Below are 19,108 nucleotides of genomic sequence, written 5' to 3'. Positions count from 1 at the left end.
CATTTTGATATATGGCAAAACCAATACATTATTGTTAAGTTAAATAAATAAATAAATAAAATGAAAAAAAAAAAAAAGAAATTTCTAAAGCATATACTTCTGGAAGAAGCAAAGTAATTTCTAAAAGGAATGTGTGAGGGGCTTCCCTGGTGATCCAGTGGTTAAGACTCCATTCTTCCACTGCAAGGGACGTGGGTTTGATCCCTGGTCGGGGAGCTAAGATCACACATGCTGCATGCAGCCAAAAAGAAAAAAGAAAAATGAACAAGATAAAACTAAAATATAACATGAAAGGGGTCATTAGATCAAACTGTTTATTTAAGGTTCCTGGATTGTTTAGGAAGCAGTGAAGATATTGTATATTTTAAGATTTTAGGCTTTGTGGGCATGATTTATTTTTAACAGCAACCATAAAAGAACAGTCACATATGAACCTTCAAACCTAAATGAAAACTCAAATGTAATTTTTTAAAAACCTTCCATCATTTCTAAAAATAAAGCAGAAGGAGATGTATGTTTGGGGTGGAGGTGGGGTGGGGGGATATGAAAAGGATAAAGGGGAAAAAAGGGCATAAAATAATATGGCAGAAACAATTTAAAATATATCTGTAATCACAATATATGTGAACAAACAAAGCTAGTCAAAAAAAAGCTAGTGTCAGTTTGGATTTAAAAGCAACCATAACCACAAAGTATATCTATGTGTGAGACAAATATACATGGTAAGGTTAAAAGTAAAAGGATGAAAGTGATATGGTGATGGCTGCACATTAAGAATATACTTAAAAAACACTAAATTGTACACTTTAAAATGGTTACAATGGTAAATTCTATCTCGATACTATTTTTAAAAAGTTAAAGGATGACATCCAGCAAATATTAACCAATAGTTATATGGTGTCGCTGTATTAACACCAGACAAAATCAACTTAAAGGCAAAAAGGATTATTAAAGAAAGTAACAAAAGAATGATAAAAGATTCAATTTACCTGGAGGACACATAATTTTAAATGTATATGTTCCTAATACTAACGCCTCAGGATATATTCATTCAAAATTATCAGACTTACAAAGAAAATCTGACAAATGTATCATAATAGAGAATGTTAACACATCATATCAATTAAGACATCAAGCAAATAAAATGTCAACAAAGATATACAAATTTAAACAAAATAATAAAAAAGCTTAAAAAAAACAGCTTCATCTATGGGAGACTTATCAGTTCTGCAGCAAGCAATGAGAGAATATATATTCTAGAAAGTGAAGGCTAACAGTTTTGAAATAAACTCCAGCTACTTAAAAGAGTGAAGTACAAACAGATGAACATGGAACTGATTTTGTTTTCTACACCTTAGAAAAACACAACCTAATGGGAACACAGGCAGCAAAATACTGGAATCCAGCTATTCTACCAGTTTTCCATTTCTTCACCAATTCCTCATCTTTAAGGAAAATGACCACTTAAAAACAAGGCTGGGTAGATGCATGAAAAAGACGGATAGATTAAAAGTGATTGGCAAGACAGCTTTTACATTTACTATCTCTTTTCCTTTTAAAGATCAGAATCTAGGTCAGAATACACTTGGTAGAGAAAGTAAAGAAAGAGCTAACTAGCCTAGTTTCTTAAATGGCTAAGAAACACTTGTACCTGTGCCTTCAGGGAATGGCCATCAAGAGGGAAGAACAAAGCACTAATTAATAGACATCTATTCTAAGGGGGAAATTAAGAGATGTAACTGAAGATTTTCATACAAAAATATTCATTGCAAGAATATTTTTAACAGTAAAAAACTGGAAACCCATATACCCAATAAGAGGAAAAATGATTTTTAATAAAAAAAAAACACAGAAATAGATATAGTAAGATGTTTATGGTTAGTTGGATTACTCATGTTTTCTAATTTATCTATTACTTTAGTAATAAGCAAAATAGGCTGCTATGTTTAATAATAATGATAACAGTTTCCATTCATTAAATGACCTATGAACCAGACATTGTATTATTAGATATTTTACAAACAGTTTGTTAATCTCCACTACTACAAGGCAGCTATCATCAGCCTCATTGCTTCTTAATCTGAACTATGAATTAATCCTTTTATAAAACAAGCAGGTCTCTATTAGAAAACATAGGCTCTTGTATCTTGGTTTGATGTCTGCGTTTAGGAAGCTATTCAGAACTCCATGGAGTCATGTTCAAAGATATGGAATGACAAGAGCTTAAATAAGGGTCATTTTTGCAAAAATGAAACTTGTTTATTTGTAATAGATTCTTAAGATAAAATTGGATTTTCTTTTCTTCCCATGCTAATTTTACATATAAGAAAAAAAATAAGTATCTTTCTCTTTTCTATAGCACTTTCCTTTTCATAAAATAAAATTCACAAGCTGATTCATTGGATCCTCACAACAGCAAGCTGGGCAAGATGGGAAGTACTATCTTCATTTTAGAGACGGCAGAAAGTTAAAATGTCTTAAGATTATCATGCTAATAAGCAGTGGGTAAAACCCGAATTCACACCTATGGATCTTGTCCTCTTTCTATTATACTTATCAACTGGGAAGACATTCACATGACCCTAGCTCTTGCTGGGGAAATACTTGTTTTCTTCTATAAAGGGACAGTTTTTATATATTTAAATTTTTCCTTTCACTTAAAATGCTTTTGAGACAGGTTGTTCTAATTACTGAATTTGTCTTCTGAAGGATAAACTGCAGGGAGAAAGTCTCCTAGACTTCTTTTAAAATGTGAATAGCCAGTATAGAGATACTCATCGAAATGTTAATAATATTTATCTCTAAGAAGAGGGATTTAGTTTTCTTCTTTAAACATCTGCTCAAATTGAAACACTTCATCCTCTCTACACTCTCCAGACTTAAAATCATTTCTGCATTCCCCACTGTGTTGTATTAATATGTGTAGTAGGTATACAGTAGCAGGTGCTGAATAAACCACTATATCCTAAACTTCTGCCACACTTGTGTATCCGCTGTGTGATTATTTAATATCTTTTTAAAAATAAATTCACTTTTTAACTTAGCCTTATCCCAAATGACAATTTTCATGAAATCATGATACACTAGTTTGATCTTTTTCCTAATATTCATTAATACACATATAGCCATTCAAATTTCAAATATTGATATCCTACCAAAATCACCTCACCTGTATACATGCACTAAAAAGCAATACATGAGATTTGGGTCAATCTTTGACTTTCTCCTTCAGTCTCCACAATAGCAATCACCATAAGTCCTTTAAATCCATCTTTTATTATGACTCCACACTTATTCTGACCTCTCACTCTAGTGTAGGCCCTTATTTCATGCCTATCTTGGTGATCCTGATGCAGTAAGTCCCTAGTAGTCCCCTTTGCCTCTAATCTTCGCTCTATCATATATGTTGCCATCAAATCTTAAACTTCCTAAAACAAGCTTTGGCCTCTTTCTCCCAAGGGATCTTCCTGACCCAGGGATTGAACCTGGGTCTCCTGCATTGCAGGCAGATTCTTTATCATCTGAAACACCAGGGAAGCCCCTTGGCCTCTACCCAAATCAATCAAAACTTTTCAGGTCACTGAAAACAACCACTAGAATGTCTTCAGGAAGAAGTACTTTACAAACTGGTCCCGGCCTACCTTTCTATCCCCTTCTGCAAGAATCCATTTATTCATTAGTCTTAGAATAGCCATTGTGCAGTTGTTTTTATAGCTTTATTCATTACATATCTTCATCCTGAAAAGCTCCAGCCCCAAGTCAAAATTCTGCCTAGTTCAAATATTTCCTCTCTTTTAAGAAATCTGTCTAACCATTAGAATCTGCATTCATTTCTTAATTTCTAAAAGTCACACTATTTCAGCCACTTATTTACCACCCCCTGCCTTAAACTATGAGCCACATCTAGTCTCCTCTACTACAGGTTCTCTAGGGCAAGACTATGTAATTTATACATACATGCTAAAATATTTGCATCTGGACTTCCTCGTGGTACAGTGGATAAGAATCTGCCTGCCAAAGCAGGGGACACTGGTTCAATCCCTGGTCTGGGAAGATTCCACATACTGAGGAGCAATTAAGCCTGTATGCCATAACTACTGAACCCACGTGTCACATCTACTGAAGCCTGTGTTCCACAACAAGAGAAGCAATGGAAAGGCTGCACGCCACAACAAAGAGCAGCCTCCACTCACCACAACCAGAGAAAGCCTGCATGCAGCAATGAAGACCTGGCACAACCACAAACAAAATAATTTTTTTTAATTTTAAAAAATTAAATTTTTGCAGCTATCAATGAAATAAATCAGGCTCTTTAAGAAGCTAGCAAAATAACTCAAACTCCACTCAACATAGTTCAAAAGACTAACCTTTTCTAAGATCTAAACCAAACCTTTTCTAAGATTGCTAAACCAAAGAATACTGTTCTCATAGATACTGTGTTAGATGTGTTAAGTCACTTCAGTCATGTCCGACTCTTTGTGACCCCATGGACTGTAGCCCACCAGGCTCCTCTGCCCATGGGATTCTCCAGGCAAGAATACTAAGTGGGCTGTCATTTCCTCCTCCAGGGTCTCATAGATACTGCTGCTGCTAAGTCGCTTCAGTTGTGTCCGACTCTGTGCGACCCCATAGATGGCAGCCCACCAAGCTCCCCCGTCCCTGGGATTCTCCAGGCAAGAACACTGGAGTGGGTTGCCATTTCCTTCTCCAATGCATGAAAGTGAAAAGTGAAAGTGAAGTTGCTCAGTCCCGTCCGACTCCTAGCAACACCACGGACTGCAGCCCGCCAGGCCCCTCCATCCATGGGATTTTCCAGGCAAGAGTACTGGAGTGGGTTGCCATTGCCTTCTCCCTCATAGATACTAAAGGTCAGTAATTTCATTAGATTGCTTGAAACCAGCAGACCACTATCTAACACGCAGGTCTGGCTATCGTCATCTACCCTGTGTGTAGATACCACTTCAGCAAGTTGACCTGCTGAACGTGCATGATTCCCCAGTGTTCTTACCTGGTTACTCTTTCTGGACTTCAGTTTTCCTATCTATAAGATGACCTTAAGAGCTATTACTAGCTTAAAATCCTATGATCCTTGGTCAGACCAAAATGACTTTTATCCCAATAGCCTGATAAAATAAATCTATTTAAAAAAAAAATACAATCCAAAGAGTTAACCCTCATCCAATGCTATTTAACCCCTTCACATTTTGTTCCATCTAGATATTTATAACAGTCCAGGCACTCTATTAGACCATCTCTTTAAAATCAAAACAGATGCTCAATGATAACAGTTTTTTCTACTGGTACTCAGAGTACACAGGTTTTTCTCATGTACTATTTCATTTAATCTTCACAACCCTAAAAGGTAGGCATCTTTATCTCAGTGTTTTTCAACTAGCAGTGATCTTGCCTCCTTTCTCCCAACCCTGGGGACATCTGGGAATATCTAGTGACATTTTCCATTGTCACAATTGCTGGGAAAGGAGGGACTGATACTGGCACCTGGTAGGGAGAGGCCAAGGATGCTGCTAAACATCTCATGAGGCACAAGACAGCCTCCCACAGTGAAAAACTATCTGGTCCAAGATGTCAATAGTTTCAAGATGAGAGCCCCTGCTGGCATTGTCTATCAGTTAAGAAATCAAAGATTTAGACAGCTTAACTTATTTGCACAGTTACACAGATCTCAAATCATCTCTGAATGCCATCAAAGCTGATGACGTGTCCCATCACATATGCAACTACTAGAGACTGTTTCTGATTAAACATATATTGTTTTCTTATCACTGTCTCCCCTTCCCCATTTAGTCTCGGTATACTTTGCTAAGTCACTTCAGTCGTGTCCGACTCTGTGCGACCCCATAGACGGCAGCCCACCAGGCTCCCCCGTCCCTGGGATTCTCCAGGCAAGAACACTGGAGTGGGTTGCCATTTCCTTCTCCAATGCATGAAAATGAAAGTGAAGTCGCTCAGTCGTGTCCGACTCTTAGCGACCCCATGGATTGCAGCCTACCAGGCTCCTCCGTCCATAGGATTTTCCAAGCAAGAGTACTGGAGTGGGGTGCCATTAGATTTTGCTAATTACCATCAGTTGACCTCATCTAGAAGATTCAGAAGAAGCTTTCTCAGACTATAAGGTCAGATTAAAGAAATCTCTTCTCTTATGCTATCACTGCATCCAGTATATATAGCTTTGCTGCTGCTGCTACCATATGGAGCTGTGCTTGTATGACTTTCTCCCCTTTAGACTATAAGCTCCTTGACAGCAAGGTTTCCCTCTTCGTTTCTGAATTCCAAAGAAAGTATCTCAGCAGAGTTTACAATTCATAAATGTTTAAGCAAACAAAAGAAAACTGACCAAGTTACACAGTATACTCCAAAATGCACAGCTACTAAATGACAACAGGATTCAGATTTAAGTCTCTCCATCACCAAAGCCTATAATTACTACATTCTCAGTGAAGTTAAAAATGAGATGATTATTATCTCCTCTTTATCTTGTCTGTGGGAATTCTTCAATCATAAACATATCAGGAATTATATATAAAGTCCCTGTTTTAAAAACAGTTTATAATCATACAAATTTTCCTATCTTATACTTGTGAACATTCTGTGAAAGCTTGAAAGATAGTTAACATGTAACAACAGTGATATTCTTTCCCAAATACCACAATTATAAAGGGGCAGTTATATTTTTATTTGATAGTCTCCCTGAGTTCAACACTCACTACATAGAAATTAAGGTTATTTTGAGCTGTCACAGAAACTGTTTATAAAAACTAAGCCAGGGTCTCTTAGGAAAAGAAGAACTCACTTTAACTTTAGCTTTTATTTCTTCACTGTCCCCTTCTCCATCATTGCGGGGTTCCATGCCAGACTCCTCCTGGATGTCTTTGTTTAGTACAGAATACTCTTCTAGTAGAGTGTCAAACAAAACTATTCGCTTGTTCTTGAAGAAGCCATAAAAATAAGCATTGCTGTGGGAAGAGCGTTTAGATCCTAAGGAAAAGACAGTTCAAAGCATGGAAAATAATTAAAAAGTCTGGGGTCTTTTGGAGAGATGCCTAGAAACTGAATTACTGGAAAGGACGTTAACATTTTCAAATTGTTTAATACCTGAAGAATATTATATCAACATAAATCACTACCAGCAGTGGAGAGTGTCTGTTTCTCTTCAGTCATAATAACAAATATTTATGCTCATTGCAGCTTTCTAACAATAAATAAATAAAGCCTAAATATCCAATGGTCGTGGAATGATTCAATTATGATAAAGCTATGAGTTGGAATTTTAAGCAGCCAGAAAAAAACTATACTTTTAAAATATTTTAACAAGATAGGAAAAGCTCACCAACATACTGAAAAGGATATAAAACTTCGTGTATACAAAATTCCATTACTGTTGTGAAAAAATGTACATGTAAATAGAAAAGCCTAACACAAGCCTATTAAGAAATATATTAAAATACTGAAGTGTTTATCACTGGCTTATAGAAACATGGATTTTTGTTCCCTCCTTTACACTTTCTTCTCTTCCAAAGCTTTTAAAGTAAGTATACTTATTTAATCAGAAAAAATTAAAACTATCTTAAAATCAACTAGAAAAAAAGCCCTAAATTTTTAGCAGTGGCTAACAGTAGCTAAACTATGGTTGATATTTATTTTCTTCTTTATATTTTTCTTTATTTTCATTATATTTTATGTTCTGTCATGTGCAGTGAATTTATTGGTTAACAATAAACTTTAAGTTCCAATCTTGGCTCTGCCATGTATTATTTGTATAAATGCAAGAAACTTTCTTAATTTCTTTAAGCTTTATTTTCCTGTTTATGATATGAGGCTAGGACTTTTTGGTTTGATTGCCTGGAAGTTAAGAGCGAAACATGTGGTCCAATTTTATCAATGATATAGGATCTTAGCATCTGGAAAGTTGTGTATCTGCATCTTATATTTCTATCTCATTTCTATCTTTCCTAATTTTTTAATTAATTTAAAAATATTTCTTAGAAGTTACCTGAAGTTATCTATGGAAATAGGCAGATAAGCAAAACAAAATTAATGTCTTAGTATCTCCCACTGGCCCAAGGATCTCAAAGTATGGCCCAAAGAATGCCTACACCAAAATCACCTACAGGTACTTGTTAGACATAAACAGTAGAAATATCCAATAAGTCAAAATGTCTGGGAATGGGGCCAAGGAATCTTTTAACAGATTCTCCAGGGAATTCTTATACTCACTGAAGTTTAAGACCATAAGCTCTTGTATCACTGCGCCTTGCATGTAGCATTTATTCAATAATGCTTGTTTACTGAATAGATTTATCGTACCATTTGAGGTATGAAGTAACATATCTGAGAATTCTGAACACCAAAATGTCCTATGTGATTGTACGGCACTGCCAGCTGTCTCTTTATCTTTTGTTTATGATGTCTTATCTTAATCAACCTCTCAGCAGCATCTGATACAGTTGAGCATTCCCTCCTTGAAACACTTTCTTCTCTTATCCCAATAGAAACACCATCTTCTCCTCATTTTCTTCCTACCTCAGTGGTCTCTCCTCCTCAGCCTCCTTTGCCCACTCTTCCCCCTCAGCTGACCCTGACCTGAGCCCCCTTCTCTTCTCTGAATGCCCTCATCCATGGAAGTATCTACATGCCAGATACTTTCCAGACCATTATGTCCAGCCCTGGCCTCTCCCTAGAACTCTGGACTCATATCCAGCTGCCTATTTGACAAGCCTACATCTCCACAAGGATGTCTATAGTGCATCTTTGTTGTTTATATTCTCATGTGTCATTTTCTCCCTGACCAGTATTAGAATCCCCTTGCAGAATTTAGGGAATTTGGCATCATGCAAGCCTTGTGAGAGATTGCTTCTCATTTAAGAAATCCAAAAAAGCTGGATATCTGCTTCCCCAGCACTCCTGACAGCTAGCCCAGTGCCCTGGCTCAGTCCATCAGATGCACCCACTGGGGACTCTGAATAGTAGCTAATTACACGAGGAAGCAGGGCAGTGAGAAATTAATTCTGCAGGTGCTAGTGGGAGAGTGTTAGAGATGCAAACTGCTAAACTCCAACAGCAGTGTCCTCACCAGACTGGTTCTTCAGGGTGATTCTGAGTTCCTAGTCTCCCAGTGAAGAGCCCATTTCCCAAGTTTGGCAAATTAACTTTCCTGTGATCTTGTGACTTATCAAATATTGTTTCAATAAGGAATTTTTCACGTTAAATTAACCATAGTTGGTTTCTATGGCTGACTTGCAACTAATTATTGCTTGTAGAACTCTGGTACAATATTCAATAGGTATCTCAAATTATAACCCACCTAGCAGAACTTCAACTCCCATATACTTGTTCTTCTCCCAGTTTTTTCCCATCTCAGTAGCCTATCATTTATCCAATCATTTAGGCCAAAAATCTAAGTCATTATCTTTGAGATCTCTTGCTCCCTTATTCCTTTACATGTCATCTATTATCAAGTTCCATCAACCCTACCTCTAAAACACATCCCTGATACACCTACTTCTCTCCATCAATTACTACTGTTGTTGAGGTTCAGTCGCTAAATTGTGTCCAATTCCTTGCAACCCCATGGACTGTAGCCCACCAGGCTCCTCTGTCCATGGGATTTCCCAGGCAAGCATACTGGAGTGGGCTGCTATTTCTTCCTCCAGGGAATCTTTCTGATCCAGGAATCGAACCCAGGTCTCCTACACTGGCAGGTGGATTCTTTACCACTGAGCCATCAGGATAGACTACTCTAGTCTAATAACCATTCTCTCCTCCTGAACGGCACCAGCCTTCTGACTGCTCACACTGCTTCTACTCTAGCCTCCCTACCAACTTCTCTATATAGCAACCTAAGATAGGTTAAAAAGTAAAAACCAAGGCCATGTCACTTTCCTGCCTAAAACCTTCCATAGCTTTATCTGTGGACTGAAAATTCAAGATTCTTACCCTGATTTACAAAGGCCTATGTGGTCTGACTCTTGCCTATGTCTCAGATTTTATGTCAAAACACTTTCCTGCCATGCGGCAGCCACACTGGACTTTTTTCTTGAAAATATCAAGCTCTGGACAGTCTCCCCATGGATGGCTCCTTCCTTCAGATCTCAGTTTAAACTCATTTGCTTGGAGAAGTCTTGTCTAATGACCTAATCTAAAGCACCTACTCAGCCATTCTTCATCACTTCACACCAGTTTAATTCTCTGTGCAGTACCTGCTCTCTGATGTTTTCTGAGAGCAAGACTACTGGTTTTTCACTTGGTTTTTCCTTTCAGTTTACAAATCCATAATATGTGTTGCTACTGTTAGTGACAACATTCATTCACTCAAAATATTTTTGAGGATTGTTACCATTATTAACAACAACAAAAATATGCATTACAGATGAGTAACTTCTGTTTAGCAGAGGTAAGTGCCCTAAAGTCAAAAAGGGACTGTGTCATAGAACTAGAATTTAAACCCAAGCCTGTTGGCTCCACAACCTGACCTCTGAAATGCTACCCCCACTACTCAAATCTTGATTTTCCCGTAAAGTCCCATGTAACCCTCCATAAAGCCTTCTCTATTTCAGCTAAAATCATATAGTACTGATAGTATATTTCACATATCTTCTCAATTACCTCTATTGCCATAGCATTAGCATTCACATTTTCTGATTATAACTTAAGTGGTCGGCAACTTAGGTTGCTCCCTCAGTAAAAGTGCCTCAGAGATTGTTCTAATATACTCATCATTGTGCTACTAGTTTAATATTAATTAAAAGAATAATAATCTCAGAGGCTAAAGAAGTAGTATGCATTGGTTTATTTTTCTACCATTTCCCCATAGACACGTTCCAACTGTGCCTTCAGTTGGCCACCAAATGTCTAAGATTTCTTTACTCTTCTGGTTACTGTTAATTCATCTTTCCTTGATGAAAGACTCCTTGAGACTTTAGTAGTCTTACACAAGCTAACGTAGATGGCTTAACTCTCAAAAGCAGTCATCAGAAAAGCAGAATATAACTAATATAAAGTACTCAGTGGTACCAGCCTTGGGTAATTTGCAGGTGAACACTGGAAGTCTTGGGGGAGATAAAGCCAATAACACTGGTTTTGTTTCCAAGCCCCCAAACCAGTGCCAATGGGATCTGAGTCCAAAGCCAGAGTCCAATTCCATTACCTAAAGAAGCCAGGTAGGCAGCAGAAGTGAATAAATCAGTCTAGTATCATGACATAACAAGGAGTGAAAAAGGCCTTGGCCCCGAATGAGCAATACTGTAAAGCCAAACAAACACAGCTAGAGGCAAGAGCAGGATTTGGCATCAGGCCACCAGTTTCTATCCCTGGACTATGTTATCAATTCTTATAAATCTTCAAAAGCCAAAATGGAAAATCCTAATCTTTAAATAACAAAACCAAACAACCCCCGCCCAAAACCAACTGACATGATCTTTTATTAAAGTTTTAAGAATAAAGTATTCAACTAAAACAAATTACTCAAATAAAACCTTCTTACCCCAGGGAGCCTTACCTTCAACAACATACACCTTAGTCAAAGGGAAGTCAATACTCTTCGCCATGACTTCGATTTCTTGTTTCAGCTTTCCCTCGGGAAGAGGGGTGAATTTGTCAAATAAAGGGGCAATGTAATCAGCATAGATGGTGACAAGCACCTGAAAAGCAAATGTTAGAACAACCTGATTATGTCCTTAAAGAGAAACGACTCACTATACAAATTCAATACAAAAACAATTATGTAATTCCCAGCCCTGAAAACAGGGACCTTATCTTATTTGTTCTGGTATCCCCAGCCCCAAACGGTACCAGACAGTAAGCACTTAATATGCGTTTGATGAAATAAATCAAAATGAGTAGTCCCTAGATGATAATAATTAAGAAGCCAAATGGTCTGTTCAAAACTATCTTGGGTATTTCTGACACTTCATAAGCCCATCATAACCTGGAATTCTTTCAGGGTAATCATAATAGACTTGAAGTGTTTGCTAAAAAAAGAACTACTAGAGCTTAATCTGCCTGCTAACACTAATGACTTGCAGTTCACAATTGTACACACTGGCTGAAACAGCACTTCTTTAAGCATTTTGGGAGCATTTCTTGTGCTCTCTCCCCTCTCGTTTCAATTAGCCATACAACATATATTTGTAAGTCCAACTAGCACCCGTTTTGCAGTTATAACCCACTGGCTGGAAGTGAAATGGTGAGCATCACGGTAACCTCATCACGAGTGCAGCTGAAGAGCTGATAGGTGTATTTTCTGGGGGCTATTACTAGAGCATTTTGATTGGGTTGTACATAGTGTTTGCGCCATGAAGCAGTTTAGAATTTGGGAAAGAGAAGAGGAAAAGAACACGGGAGGCAGGGATAATGGGGGAGAGGAAAGGAAGAAGGAGAGGGAGGAGGCTGAGAAGGAAGAAGAGGGAGCTGGGGAAAGAAAAGGGAGGAGACAGGGAAAAGGGAGGGGCACAGGGGACGGAGAAGTAGAGGGAAAAGGGAAGAAGGAGGAAGGGAAATGCGGGGAAGGAGGGCAGAAGAAAGCAAATACGGTTATGCTTTCTTCTTCTTATCCCACTTACATCTATTCTCTCTTCAAAATATCCACGGTTTTTAGACACTGGAGCTCAGTCAAGGGTCATCAAAATTGTCAGTCATCACTCTGGTGGCAACTCACAAATGCACAGCCCCAAACTGCCTGACAACTGGATAATTAAAAGTAACTAACAACTAGCTTCTAGAATCTGTAAGAGTCAGTATAAGGAGGGGAAAATCTATGGTCAGAGTCAGCTCTCCTATTTCCATAGCTAAAAGCAGAAAACAAAAAGGGAATTTATATGAGCACCTATTTATATTTCTTCTGCTTCTTAAGAACCATATAGATGCTAACAAAGATTAAATCACAGTTATCTCACCAAGGTACACTTTGTAAAAGAAAATCGAAACAAAGATTTCACTCACCAGAGACACAACTAGTGTGAACAGCCAGGCATAAATAAAAAAATAGTCTCCCCCAATTTTAATAATGTAAAGTAGAAGTGAAGATACAGGTAATAAAATGCACTGAGTCACAACAAATTTCTTGATCGCATCTTTCATGAAGAACCCCAAAGTCTGAAAAAATAAAAAGTCATCACAAGAAACTGAGAAACTGCTTTTAAAATAATGAGTGAATAAAACGGATACATTATTAAAGCAATTTTAAAAATGAAAAGGCAGTCATATAAAGACTATATGACAACAGGTGGCCTAAGAGAATAAGTCAATGCCCTGCATTTTACAGTTTAAAATGAACTTATTTAAATGTTATTAGTCGGACATGACTGAGCGCCTTCACTTTCACTTTTCACTTTCATGCATTGGAGAAGGAAATGGCAACCCACTCCAGTGTTCTTGCCTGGAGAATTCCAGGGATGGCGGAGCCTGGTGGGCTGCCGTCTCTAGGGTCGCACAGAGTTGGACACGAATGAAGCGACTTAGCAGCAGCAGCAGCAGCAGCTGAAAAACACTAGATGTTAGTAGTAGAAGAGTTTATGGCAAGACCTTAAACTATGATCTTTACCATATCTGCAGTTCCCTTTTTCTAGATTAATTCATGCTGTAAAATAGCAAACTGTTGTTGTTGTTAGTCACTCAGTTGTGTCCTACTCTTTGTGACCCCATGGACTGGCAGGGTTCTTCTGTCCATGGGATTGTCCAGGCAAGAATACTGGAGTGGGTTGCCATTTCCTTCTCCAAAACAGAAAATTATGTTTTAATTACTACCAGCAGAGGACAGAAGTACAAATGAGCTTCACACTGAAAAGAGAACATTGTATTCTCTATTTTACCTGTTGATTGAAACCATGCTTTTCTTCTATCACAAAAGTATTATAAAGACTCCAAGGCAAACCAGTCAATGCACTGAAAAGTGTAGCCAACAGCAGAAACACCAAGGACTGAGTGATCTAAACACAAGAGGAAAAAAGGCAGTTTTTTAATATTAATTCATTCCTCAAACAAATTACTAGGGAACAAATCAATGAGTATACACTAAGTACTTACTATAACTCAATGTGCTTGATTCTATGGGTAACACAAGGTCTAAAACATCACCTCCACCCTCAGGGCTTATTTGTAAGATAGGAGGGCAATAAAATACTTCTTTAATTACACAGGCAGCATATGAAAGTTAACTTGAAGTCATATAGACAAAATGGTTAAAAGAACTTAAAAGTGAGAGACAGCCACATATGCTGATGAATTCAAGAGGCTACAAAGCTGATGAGACTGGGAGTGCTACTCTGAAGAAAGAGATAAATTAGTGGAACAGAAGAGACAAAGAGGAATTCCACAGAATTTGTAAAAGCAAGGAGAAAGAAAAGAGCATCCTGAAAGTGAAAGATGACAAGATGATGGGCCTGGAGAAACATAATGGAGCATCTGAAAAGCTGGGCCAGGGCAGGTGGGGCAGAATGTGTTGAAATTTTCACAGAGCCCTAATCCAAGAGAGACAATTGTTCTCAAGGATTCCTTTCATTGCCTTTACAACAGATCCTTAGGAAATCAAAAGCTAAGAACTGCCTCATTTCTCTTCACAAATGTTTTCCTATGATAGTGGCGGACAAGGACTAATTAGCATAAAGGGACTTGTGGGGAAGGGGAAAGGGCAATGAAGCAAACAGAACCCTCTCTTTCCCTCCTACCACATTAGCACTTTCCCTCTTACTCCCCAGTGGACAACTGAATTCTTTCTTTTAAAAAAAATTAATTAATTCTTTGCTGTGCTGGGTCTTCACTGACACGTGGGTTTTTCTCTAGTTGCCATGACCAGGGGCTACTCTCCAGTTGCAGTGTGTGGGCTTCTCAGTGCAGTGGCCTCTCTTATGGAGCACAGGCTATAGGGCTTGCAGGCTTCAGCAGCTGCAGGTAGCTCAGTAGTTGCAGCTCACTGGCTCGAGAGTACAGGCTCAATAGTTGCGGTACTTGGGCTTAGTTGCCCCAAGGCATGTGAGATCTTCCTGGACTAGGATCAAACCTGTGTCTCCTACACTGGCAGGCAGATTCTTATCCAATGTGCCACCAGGGTAGCCCTTAAAACGGAATTCTTTTAAATGGGAGTATACCACCAAAGCATATGTGATTTGTTAGTAAAGATGCAGCCACTGTGTTTCTAAACATAGAAAAAGGGAGAAGGGAAGAGGAAGAAAGGAGATTTGGCTACAACATGCAGGTGATTTATTTCAGCATTTGTCCCCAAATGGGAAATGAGATATTTTTTAAAAACAAACAAAACAGATTCCAGGACCTTCTTCAAAACTACTGAGTCAGAATTCCATCTTCAAAAAATATAACCATATTAAATAACAGAGCATAATGTAATCTTGGTACAGGATATGCTTGCTGCAACTTCAGAAGGCCACAAGCTCCAGAGCCCATGTGCCACAACTAGAGAGTCTGGGTGCTACAAAAAAGATCCTGCGTGTGATGTAGCCAAATAATTAATTAATATAGGTCTAATTCGCTAATCACTGGGCTTATTTCCCCCTTAAACACTAAGATTCTAAGGGTGTTTTAAATGATTTTGCCTTAAACACTAAAACAGCCGGCACCATTCCCTGCCTATTATCAATCCCTCCCCTTCCAATCCATCCTACACACACCTCAGATGAATCTAAAATGCCACTTCTCTACTTAAAAAATTTGTAAGGGCTCTAAAAGACTGCAAACTCATTATGCTTTTAACGATTTTCATAATCCAATCCCAAAATGCTACTTTTCACTACTCTTTTCTAAGACCCTTCTACTCCTAACAGATAACTGTAAGCTAGCATTTAGAAAAATGATTGAGTTGAGGAAGATATTAATACTTTAGTTGAAAAAAGGAGGTGTGACAGTCACACTGGGAAAACTGGAGTATACAGAAACACCCAGGACTTTTCTCAGAAGAACCCTAATTCTAACTCAGAAAGGAGAAAATATCTTAGAAACAAGATCTACTGGGCAGTGAGGGGAAAGGGTTTTGACTTATAGCTTCTCAAAGGCAACATGATCTGGGCTCTAGCGCCATAAGTGAATAACTTAAGGTTCCAGGACACAGAATATTATAAAGTCCTGTGCCATGAGGGTAGAGTGATCCAGAACAAAATGGCCTGATGGCACACTTCACCTCTTGTCTGAGATGAACCTACTCATTCCAGCTCATATTCATAACGTGGCAACAGAACTCTAGAGCGTTCTGAGTCTTTAAGTTGAGCACTTGCTGGAAAAGGTTGGGCCAAATCTCACTGTCAAAAAGTAAGGACACTAATTATGAGACCACTTGTCGGTATTCTTGAAAGCAGAAAAGTGAGTGCAAGTCACTCAGTCGTGTCTGACTCTTCGCAACCCCCTGGACCATACAGTCCATGGAATTCTCTAGGCCAGTTTACTAGAGCGGATAACCCTTCCCTTCTCCAGGGGATCTTCCCATCCCAGGGATCGAACCCAGGTCTCCCACAATGCAGGCAGATTCTTTACCAACTGAGCTATCAGGGAATCCCGGAAAGCAGAAAGTCCTGTCGAAAAACACACTACCTATGCCTAAGGATATGTTGAGGTCCACTTAGTCCTCTTCTTCTTTTTTTAGTGAAGAAATTGGTCTTCATTATATAAGAAGTACATGCTTACTACTGAATTTTAAGAGATAAGCAAAAATAAGGAAATAAAAATTGCCAAAATTCTCTCCAGAGGAAACTACTTTTCAAATTTTGGTATGCACTAGTTCAGGTTTCTTAGAGATGTGAAACCTGTCTGCAACAATGGACACCTCTATACGCAATCAAGAAAAACTGAACCAACTTAAATATTCATCACTAGGACACTAGTTATATGAAAAATCTGTATGGATATTCACATACTTTTATTTTCATATGCTGCTTCATTACTGACTTTTCCATTCAACAATAAGTTATATGAAATAATAGTACAATATTGTTTTCTCCCTGTCCAACTGGCAAAAATAAGAATATCATGTATATAATAAGGACTATTGGGATCCAAGAAAGAGGTATTTTAATACTTCATACACTGTGAAAAAACATAAACCAAGAAGAGCTGTTTTAGGTAAGAATTTGATCAGCTCTTTCTTCTATACCATGTACATTAGATGTGAATTTCAATACCAATCTTTCTTTACTTTCTTTTTTTTTTTTAAGTATTTATTCATTTGGCTGCATCAGGTCTTAGCTGTGGTACACAGGCTCTTTGTTGCAGCCTGCAGGCTTCTCTCCAGTTGCAGCACATGGGCTTCAGAGCAGATGGGCTCTCCAGTCGTGTCACACACAGGCTTAGTTGCTTCGTGACATGTGAGATCTTCCCAGAGCAGGAACCCAAGTCCCCTGCATTGGAAGGCAGACTCTTAACCACTGGGCCACCAGGGAAGTCCCTATACTTTCATCTTTGTTGGCCAAATTCCCTCTTTCAGTGATCCATCTTTGTGAAATGTCATGTGGGTTTATAGCTGGGAGACAGGAGACAACACAACTGCACACTCTGAATCACTGAACAGCAGTTGGGCAGTGACCAGCCACTGGCAGAATTTGAAGAGTGATGTGATCAGTCACTGTATGAGCATCTGTTATTTGCACAGTGATTTGTGAACTGAAGAGCTAGCAGGGAACTCGTACTTTATGCAGTTATACACATAACATATTGTGGTAAGTGAAATTCGAAACTGCTGAGGGGCTGGTGTTATTAACTAAACCAAGGAAACGGAAATGTGTGTATATCAGAATGGTGCTGAGTGAGGACTGCTGCCAGTACCAGGCACCCATCAAAGAAAATGAAGATTTATATACACAGAAAGAGAGCTCTAAAACATTGTTAAATGCAAAGATAATGTCTAAGAACATTATATAAAAAACTTCCTGTTAAGGTAAGGAATATTTTTATATGTATGTATATAGATTGGGTTCATTAATTCAACAAATATTTATGAAGTACCTACTCTGTGACTAGCATTGTTCTAGGCACAAGTCACAGCAGTGAAGAAAATATGTAAGGTCTCTGTCCCCTTATAACCTAAAAGTTTTGTCAGGGTGATAGATCAAAAGTAAACAAATAAACAATAAGATAAATGGAGGGCTTCCCTGGTGGCTCAGACAGTAATGATAAATGCAGACAGTGGTAAATGCATTTGTAAAGAAAATAAAATAAGGCGATGTGCTTCACTGAAGAGTGCCAGAAGGATGACATTGTAGCTGAAAGTGGTCAAAGAAGGCCTCTTAGGAACCAGCCATGTTTACAGAAAACCACCTTAAACTGTTTACAAAACAATGCAGAGAACAAGCAAGTAAACAGCAATAGTGCAATGGCAGGTCAGGACATGTCTACAAAAATACAGAGATATCACAGGAAGAGGAGGTCTTAAAAGAGTTCGGCTTCCTTAGAAAATGGTATACAAAAAGGGACACAGGATGAGCTGAATTAAAGCCCAAGGTACCTATACATGCCATGTTGAAGAAACGCATCATTTCATATAAACAGGAAGGAGAGAACAGACCAATTACCAAGAAAAAGTCAAAAACAGTGTCCCAGCATCCATTATAGGCAAAGTCTCAGGTCTAAGGCTTTGATTCCAACACTGTACCTAGAATTCCCAGAAGTGGGCCGCCAACTCAAGGAGCTCAGTGGAGATACTAGGAGATACATTCTGTCTCGGTTGAAAGTATCTGCTATACATGTGTAGCACAGGGATCTGCTTAGCATAAGTTCAACAAAATTCATGCTTTACTTTTCACTGATTGCAGAAAGAAGTTTCTAAGAATCAGCTGCCTACCCAGAGGCTACATTACCTAGCTCCCTTGCAACTGAGACTAAATGACTGGTTCACCAAAGAAATGTGAATGCCAAGGACAGGTATCACTTCGGAGACAAGGAGGTTAAGAAGGGGATGCACTTTCTCCACCCTCCATTCCTTCTGCCTGTTGGATGAAGAGAACATAGGGGCACTTAGGGAGTGGCAGAGCCATATAAGAAGAGACTGGGTCTCTGGCTTACCACATAAAAGGATGTCACCTGTCGACTCCCAAAATACTCACACTGGACTATTATGTCATTGAGAAATAAACTACTGTGATAAGCCATTGAAATT

The 19,108-nt window shown here is 38.4% G+C and overlaps 1 protein-coding gene across 1 annotated transcript in view; it reads right to left on the bottom strand.

Annotated features, from left to right (window-relative positions):
• ZMPSTE24 (zinc metallopeptidase STE24) overlaps window positions 1-19,108 on the bottom strand; it is a 43,647-nt gene that overhangs the window by 13,821 nt on the left and 10,718 nt on the right. The window contains exons 4-7 of the mRNA XM_070368203.1: window positions 13,827-13,943; window positions 12,958-13,110; window positions 11,516-11,657; window positions 6,812-6,996 (exon numbers count right to left, since the gene is read on the bottom strand). Coding sequence (XP_070224304.1) covers window positions 6,812-6,996; window positions 11,516-11,657; window positions 12,958-13,110; window positions 13,827-13,943 — 597 coding nt within the window. The remainder of the gene's footprint in view (window positions 1-6,811; window positions 6,997-11,515; window positions 11,658-12,957; window positions 13,111-13,826; window positions 13,944-19,108) is intronic.

The sequence above is a fragment of the Bos mutus genome, chromosome 3, assembly GCF_027580195.1.
Source record: "Bos mutus isolate GX-2022 chromosome 3, NWIPB_WYAK_1.1, whole genome shotgun sequence".
Classification (NCBI taxonomy): domain Eukaryota; kingdom Metazoa; phylum Chordata; class Mammalia; order Artiodactyla; family Bovidae; genus Bos; species Bos mutus.
Note: the sequence above shows the minus strand (reverse complement) of the source record. Positions and strands in the feature narration are given on the sequence as shown.